The 8,688-nt window shown below is 50.0% G+C and overlaps 1 protein-coding gene across 1 annotated transcript; it reads left to right on the top strand.

The window, feature by feature from the left end:
- The first annotated feature begins 474 nt into the window (after positions 1-474).
- On the top strand, positions 475-8,687 carry SLC51B (solute carrier family 51 subunit beta). Its single transcript, XM_008139122.3, has 4 exons — positions 475-679; positions 4,562-4,773; positions 5,887-5,977; positions 8,413-8,687. The coding sequence occupies exons 1-4, from the start codon at positions 510-512 to the stop codon at positions 8,612-8,614; spliced, it is 675 nt and encodes a 224-aa protein (XP_008137344.3). The 5' UTR covers positions 475-509; the 3' UTR covers positions 8,615-8,687.
- The last annotated feature ends 1 nt before the right edge of the window (position 8,688 follows it).

The raw sequence follows: 8,688 nt of genomic DNA, 5'->3' as shown, positions 1-8,688 counted from the left end.
CACTCTGTGCTGTCTGGCCTGACCTGCTGCCTCCTTTCTGTGCGGCTCACACAGTCTCACTCACTTGCCTTGCCTTCCCCACCCCTTGCCCTCCAAAGGTCTTATTTTACAGCTCCTCGTGAGGAATTCCTGTACGGCCCTGGCCTTCACCGTGAGAAAGGACAGGCTATCAAAGGCCAGGCTTGGCTCCCTGCTCTGTGGTTAAATATTGATAACACCAGGAGACAGAGGCCCGGAGAGAGCACACCACGTATCCCCCTGCGGGGCAGGAACCCCCAGACCGGGGGTCCTCTAAGCCCATTCCTCGGGGCTGGCAAGAGGGTCTGGATGTTTTCTCTTTACATGAGGCCACCCTATAAGAACGTGAGCACTGGGCTCCTGGTTCTTTAAGCAATTAAAATCGGGTGGAGCCTGTTTGTCATCCGAGGCCACTCATTCAAGGGGTCAGTCACCCCAGAGTAGCAGAGAAGACTCCAGGCCTGGGCGTGTGCTGAGAGCAGAGCTCCCCGATGGGCTGGGCTGCCACAGGCTCTGCACTAATCCCGGGTGACAGCCGTGTGGAGAGCTCAAGTGCAAAGACCGTCCTGTGCTTCTGTGAGAGGAGGAGGAGAAGGAAGACACAGCAATCAGTGCTGCTCCCCAAAGCAGACCAAGGCCGGCCCGGAGCCGAGGACCCAGGGTGAGTGTCTCCAGCCTCCCGTGGGGATGAGTGAGCAGGGTCTTCCGTAGGAGTCACAGGCAGATGGTTAGGCTCTGTTTAAAATGCAGGAATCCCCCAGAGGGGCCCAAGGAGACAGGACAACTAAACGCAATGTGATATCCTGGGTGGGATCCGGGGACAGGAAAAGACATTCACAGAAAAATAAAATCCAAATGACTCGTGAAATGTGGGTTAACTTTTTAAAAGCAGGGATAGTCATATGATGCTCACTCTAGAAGGAAGCTGGCCAAGTGTTCTGAGGGGAAAGGTGTCTTTGTTTCTGGGGCATCTAACACAGCCCAGAGGGCTGACTCTCAGTTCTGGACTCGAGTCCGACTTGTCATTTTGTTTGTTGGTATATTAATATTATTAATATTAATTATTATAACAATATTACCATATTTAAGACACACGTTCCACTATGGGAGCAGCCAAGTTTGTACACTTATCAGATGGGCTCCGACACCACACCGTCCTGATCACCGCAGTTTTACAGGAAGTCCTGAAGTCTGGCAGCGTCAGTCCTCTAACTTGGTTCTTCAGTGTTGCGTTGACTGTTCTGGGTCTTCTCCCACACCATGTAAACTCCAGAATCATTTTGTGGACACACATAAAATAACTTGCTGGGATTTTTATTGGAATTGCATCGAATCCATAGGTCAAATTGGGAAGAATTGACATCTTAATTAGTTTTACTAATTAAACACCCCAAATTGGAATTGTCTCAAAAGTTATAAATACAGTATATACATACATTTTAAAATACATTCAAATATAGAAAAAATATATTTAAGATATACATTAAAATATATACATTTAAAATATATAATAATTCCATGTATTGTTTTCATGAAGGTAGTGTGTACTCATGAGAAATGTATACAATACAGAAGTATTCAAAGTGTTCCCAGGCGTCTAGGCCCCATCCCACCATCCCAGAGGGAGTCGGTGCTTGGTTTCTGGACCTTCACCCTCTTCTCTGTGGGTGTGGGGAGGTCTACATAGGCAGCAGGGGCCTGTGGGCGATGTTACTAATTAATCCAGGCACTCCTGCATCTGAGATTGGCCAGAAAGTCACAACCCTTCTTAGCAAGTGCTCTGGACAGACAGTTGGAACCGGAAACAAGATCACATCGATTAGCCATCCCTGTAACGTTGTCTTTTCATTATTCAGTATATATACATACAGCCCCAGCTTTGGGGGGAAGGTCATTTGGCCGTCCGGTCTAATTAGCATATTACGCTTTTATTATTATAGATACCCCTCAAAGGGATAAGTGGGTAGTAAGCCTCTGAGTCCTCAGAAGTCTAAACGAGGTCCTTTTTCCCCCTGAATTCCATCTCCGCCTTGACACGTGAAAATATTTCCCCTCAAAACCTGTAGATGTTTCTTGTTTTCTCAGAGCCTCTGGAATCTGATGTGAAGTCCTTATTTTAGCACTGTGTCTGTCTGTCTGCCATCCAGGTGTTTCTCATGTTCCTGGCTGGGCCTCCAAAGGCTCCTTGGGAAGGCAGTGTGAGCAGGGGGACTGGAGATCGCCTGGGGCCTCTTTTGTTGTTGTTAGCCCCAGGACGTGTTTCTATGATTGGTTTCCTCAAAACCCTTCTCTTCTTTTATTTTTTTAGTTCCTTTTATCTCCCTTCTTGTTCCCCTTTTCCTTTTCCCCCAGAGAGAACTGTTCTAATGTGTTTAATGTGTCTTTTTTAAGTGGGTTTTTTAATGTGTTGTTTTGTGTGCATATATTTTGTATTTTCATAAACAGTATGGCATGTCCTCTATGATCCTTAGGGATACTATTTTAGAATTATTTTTTATTAATTTCAGAGAGGAAAGGAGAAGGAGAGATAGAAACATCAGTGATGAGAGAGAATCTCTTGCATGCCCCCCACCGGGGATCAAGCCCGCAACCCAGGCATGTGTCCTGACTGGGAACAGAACTGTGACATCCTGGTTCATAGGTCAATGCTCAACCACTGAGCCACGCCGGCCAGGTATTAGGGATACACTTTTTTATATATTACACACTCAGGAGCAGAGTGGCTGTGCACACTTACTGTGACTAATTTGCTCTCTAGATGGCTGCCTCATCCTACACTCCCCCTGTCAGTGCATGAGGCTCTGGCCTAGAACCTCAAACACATGACATTATTCACCTTTCTAACTATGATGATCTGATGGATATCAACTGGGATTTCATTTTTAATTTTCATCCTTCTGATTACCATAGAGTTTGAGCACTTTTTCATATGCTTGCTAGCCTTTTGGGTTTCCTACCTTGTAAATTGTGGTTTAGATCCTTTACCCATCCATTCATTAGGGTTCCTGTCTTTTTCTTGTTAATTTGCAATAATTCTTTGTGTAGCCTAGATCTCAGTCTCTTCCTGGTTTTAAGCATTACAAGTATCTTGCCCCAATGAGAAAGGTGTTAGTTACTTTATTGATGGTATTCTCCAGTGAACAGATAATCTTAGTTTTGATATAATCAAATTCATCAGTTTTTTTGTTGTTAATGAATGATTTGAGCTTTTATGGTTTTGTTTTAAAAGTTTTACCCCACTTCTATTAACTTTATATTTTCCCCTCTTACATTTAGCCTTTAATGTGGGGTCTGTTTTTATATGTACTGTTTGTTAGATGCACATCCAGTCTTCCTTTTTTCCACACAGTGAGCCAGTTCCCGGCACCTACTAAAGGACTCCTGCTTTCCCTACCTATCAGTAGAGCTTCCTTTATTATACATCAAGTTCCCATGTGTACATAGGTCTCTACGAAAGTTCTGTTCTGATCCCTTGATATAGTGATGTGGCCTTATGTCAACATCCAAAATTGGAATTGTTTATGATTTTTTATTACTAGATTTCAATATCTGACTTAGTAAACACAGATTGCTTAACTTGCTTTGTTTTGCGAGAATAGAAACAGGCTGAAATTAATGAAAGGATGTAGCCAGGGAGCATGGATTCAGTTTCTTGCACTACAAACGGCAGAAAACAATTCTTATAACATGTCCTCCCCTCCTCCCCACAAAAAAGAAGTTATCAGGGGGCTGCTGAACCGAGAGCAGCACTGGACAGTCAGGCCTAGGGGTGGCAGCGAGGAAAGTGAGCTGCCCGCTCTCAGCAGCAACAGCTGATAGCTACCCTTTTCTGGTACTTTCTCTTCTCCTCAGCTCTGGGTCGGAGACATGCCAATCTCCGGGTTAGAGACTGTGATAGGCCCAACCTTTGCTATGTGGGTCTGTGACTGGCTACCACATGAAAATCAAAGGCAAGGGATGGGACCATTTGCTAAGGAGCCAGGGCGAAGGGAGCTGTGGCTGTAGAAGCTAGATGGGGATGCTGAGCAGGCAAAAACGGACGATGTCCCATCCCCGGCACCTTCTCGCTCCAAGTCAGTGCTCTTCCCCACGCGTGATGGGTTGTTTGTGTGTTGTTTTTTTTTAATTTTAAAATCTTTATTGATTTCAGAGAGGAAGGGAGAGGAGAGAGAGACAGAAACATCAATGATGAGAGAGAATCATTGACTGGCTGCCTCCTGCACGCTGCCTCCTGCACGCCCCCCACTGGGGATCGAGCCTGCAACCCAGGCATGTGCCCTTGGCCGGAATCGAACCTGGGACCCTTCAGTCCACAGGCTGATGCTTTATCCACTGAGCCAAGCCAGCTAGGGCAACGCGTGATGGGTTTTAATAAAGACTTGAGTGACTCCCAAGTCCGTGGTCTCTGCCTCTCCAGGCCCCACTGCTCTGGGTCAGCCTGTTCTGGTCCTGTAACTTGGGGTGAGAGGAGAGTTGGGTTTGGGCAGGGAGGGGAGCTCAGGCTGGGGTGGGCTACGGGTCATGCTTTCTGCTTTGTTTCCAGGGACCTGCAGGGCTTTGCTCAGGGGCCAGCACCTACGAGGCCAAGAGGGCAGCTGAGGGGCCGAAGGGGCCTAAGGACTTCGTTGTCAGAAATGTACCCCAACCAGGAGCAGGGCGTGCCCCATGGTGAGGGGGTTCCCCGAGCACCAGCGGGCACTGTGGTGCCTCCGGAGCTGCTGGAAGAAATGCTTTGGTTTTTTCGGGTAGAAGATGGTAAGTGGCAGGGCATTGGTGTGTGGGGTGTGTCCTCTCAACACAAAACACAAATGGACTCTGGCTGAAGCCCTGGGCATGGTCCCTTCCGCCACAGCAGGCTGCACATTTGCTTCAAAGCAGCTGAGGGGTCTTAGGACCCAGGAGGGTGTAGTTGAACCTCACGGTCCTTCTCTCGGGGCTTGGTCCTTCATTGACTCACCCTCCAATCAGTCACAAATGTTTAAGTTCCTTCTGTGCGCCAGGCACTGTTTTCAGCACTGCATAAAACCAAACTCTCTGCCTTCACGAAGCATACGTTTTCGTGAGAGAGAGAGAAAATAAACAGGATAAACAATCAAAACGCATAGTGCGTTGGTGATGAGTTGGGCAGTGGCATTTTGTTAAACGCTCTGGATGATCCCAGGACTGAGAAGAAGTAAGGGGGAAAATTAAGCAGAGAAAGGGAATAGGAAGTGGGTAGCAAGGTAGGTAATGTGGTCACTCAGAAGGTGACATTGGAACCAAGGCCGTAGGAGGTGAAGGACTCAGTTATGTGGGGGAAGACCATTCCTGGTAGAGGGAACAGCCGATGCCACAGCTCCGAGGCTGGATCCTGCCTCAGTTCAGTACAGTGTGGCCAGATCTCGGTTATCTAGATTCAGATTAGCCACCTTATGTATTATCTGTGGGCAGTTCTTGAATCCATTTTAACTGCCACCCTTCTTTCCTTCCTTCCCTCCTTTCCCCCCTCCATCCCTCCCTCTCTTCTTGTCCCCTCCTTTTCTTCCTTCCTTCCTTTCCTGGCGCTGCCCAATGCCTCAGTCCCTGGCAAAACTCTGAAGATTGTGAAGTTTATCTTGACTCACCCACCCCCACCCCACTATCATCCAACTGCAGTGCTGGCCCCATTAGATTAGGGCTGTTCCAAGGCAGAGATCTTGGTCACCCCCTCCCCACACACACACACTGGAGTTCCCACAGGGTGGGGGGCTCATCTTCACCTACAACACCTGATCCACAGCAGGGGACCATGGATGCTGTGAGCTGTGTCTGAGCCCAAACCCCAAACGTCAGGGAACCTGAGGGGCACCCCCGCCTCTGCTCAAGTCTCTGCCCTCTGTGTCCCCCCAGCATCTCCTTGGAATATTTCCATCTTTGCCCTGGTGGGTGTGGTGGTCGTGATAAGCATGGTCCTCCTGGGAAGGAGCATCAAGGCAAACAGGTGAGGAGATGGTCTGGGGGTGGCCTCTTGGAAGGTGGGGGCCCTGCCCTCCCAAGGGACACCTGGGGAAGGGTATCTACGGGCCTTGGCTGTCCACCCTTTGGGACAGCAAAATGCAGCCTTCAGGGTCTTCTGAGAACCCAGAATTTTTTGAAAACTAGCAACACTCCAGTTATCACCTCTGGCCCTGGCCAGGGAACAGGGCAGGGGCTGGTGTGTCTCAGAGGTCAGGATCTCTGGCTCCGGAGTCACCTGGGCCCAGCTCTGTCACTCACTAGCGGGGCAGCACGCTCAATACCTCTGAACCAGTTATTCCTGTGAACAGTGGGAGCACCCGGTTCTCTGTGGGGAGTGCTCAGTGGGGCTACTGCAGAGGAAGGGATGATGTCCAAGGGGAAAGTCCGGCCCTGCTCCAAGGCCAAACGCAGGGCTCAGACAGCCCTGAGAGCAGCTGAGGCTCCTGGGGTAATTTTTATAATGACAATACTCCTCAACCCTGGATGCACACAAAGTCACCGGAATATTAAACATGCAGAATGCTGGGCCCCTTTGGAGATTCTGACACGTAGGGGCTGGGGTGAGGCCTGGACAGTGGCATGTGGCTAAACTCTCTGGATGGCTCCAGGGCTAATGTTTCTGAGATCCTTGAGGGCAGGGACCACATTTGATTCAACGTGTTTCCTCCAAGCAATTGCCATGATGTGTGGACCTAGAACTCACTCAATAAATGCTTAGCTCACTCATCCCCATTAATTCATTTACGCATTCAACTATTGCTATAAACCCATCAACCATCACATCAGTAACTTTGAAACAATAACGAGACTCTCGCTTTCAAGTCTGCATCATGTTTTGTAATTTTAAAAGCACCTTCACATTCTCTCATTTGATCCTTAGGAAGCTCTGTAAAGCGGGACAGACACAAGTTATTAATTCCCATTGTACAGAATAAGGTCATTAAGGATGCACGGAAGGGTTGGCCTAACCTCCCTGCTCTTCCTTCTACGCCATATTTTACATCATCTACGAATCTTCCTCACAGTTCTGCTACCAAGTCAAAAAGAAATAACCCCATAGTTCACACTGAGAACTAGTCATTATGAACTGCTGTGGCCCCTTCACCCCTCAGATAGGGGCTGAGCACTTGCTCTGTGCCAAGCTCTGTCCTGAGAGTGGGGGCCACAACAGCGGCCAAGACAGATTCGGCCTTGGCCTTATGGAATCTACAGATTGCTGAGGAGGTGACGGTAGTTCAAAGTGACAGATGATGACTGTGGGACATACAGAGTATTGTGGGAGCACAGAGCTGGGGTCTGGGGCCTTCGGGGCAAAGAGATGGTAGGCGGGCTGCCGAAGCCTCCAGACCAAGGGGCAGCATGCACCAAACTCCAGGTGGGCGGGAGGGCCGGTGTGGCTGTAGTGTGGGGTGTGAGGAGGGCTGCTGAGGGGGGTGGGGGGAGAGGGAGGACAAGAGGCGGCAGGACCCAGGGTGCACACACGCTGAGGGCCATCCTAAAGAGTTCCGCTTCTAGCTCATGAGAAGGGCTTTGCACAGGGACGTGAGAGGTTCCTGTTTTAGCAAGACCGTTCTGCATGAAGGATGCAGAAGGGCCCAGAGGGGTGTCACCTCTAAGGGGCTCTGCCTCTCTCATCCTGTTGGGAAGCATCCCCCTCAGCAAGGTCAACTCAGAGCCAAGGTGTCTGTCCAAGGGAGCAGCAGACACTGAGCCGCACCCCCTCTCCCCCACCCCAGGGCCCAAGCCGAGTCTCCGGGCAGTCAGCTCTAACCACAGCGGGGTCCCTCCCGCAGGGCCAGGAACTGTACCTGGAGTACAGCCACCTCAGAGGGAGGATATCTGGGGGAGTTATTGAAAGGAAGGAAGGCTGGATGCCGGATTAAGGAGGTGGGCAGTAGGGAGCCACTGAAGGTGCTTGAGCTGGGGAGTGACGCGTGCACACGGGGGCTTTGGGGACACGACTGGTGTGTTTCGGTTGGTTTGGAGAAGGAAGCACCGAGAGGCAGGAAGATTGTTTCGGAACGCCCCGCAGTTTGCCTGGGGGTGTGGTGTGGGGTGACCAGGACCTGCACTGAGTGAGATGACAGTTCTGGGATCGGAAAAAATGTGATTTGGTGAAAACACAGGACTCAGAGCCAGGAGACTTAAATGCATGTCCCAGGTATGTGCTCCGTAGCAGGAGCGCTAATAGTTGAGCTCACAGGTGGCAAGGAGGCTTTGGGGAGAGGCACGGGCAAGCCTCCTCTGTTTCTCTGCTGAGAGGACATCAACACCGTCTCCCCAGCAGTTCCCAGGACAGCCTCCTGGGTCTTCCCCTCAGACTCTCTACCGCATCTGGGAAACCCAGGCCTCCCCCAACCACTCAGTACCCCCAGCTCAGGGGACGCGCACGCTCAACAGTGTTTTCTTTCCCCGCAGAAAGCAAAAGATGCTGCCCCGGGAAAAACAAACTCCAGAAGTCTTGGCTGAGGCCGGAACCAAAGACGACAACAACCTGAACATCCTAAGGGAGACTTTGCTCTCAGAAAAGCTAACTTTGGCCGAGGGGGACATTGAGCTAAAAGAGAGGAGTACGCCACCAGCCTTCCTTCCAGGCCCACAGGAATCCGAGAGCCAGTGAGAGGGCAGGGCAGGGCCCCCGCACTATGAGCAGATTAAACCGGAAGAACGGCCATCAAACTACAATTCTGTTAT

Source organism: Eptesicus fuscus, chromosome 5, assembly GCF_027574615.1.
Source record: "Eptesicus fuscus isolate TK198812 chromosome 5, DD_ASM_mEF_20220401, whole genome shotgun sequence".
Classification (NCBI taxonomy): domain Eukaryota; kingdom Metazoa; phylum Chordata; class Mammalia; order Chiroptera; family Vespertilionidae; genus Eptesicus; species Eptesicus fuscus.
Note: the sequence above shows the minus strand (reverse complement) of the source record. Positions and strands in the feature narration are given on the sequence as shown.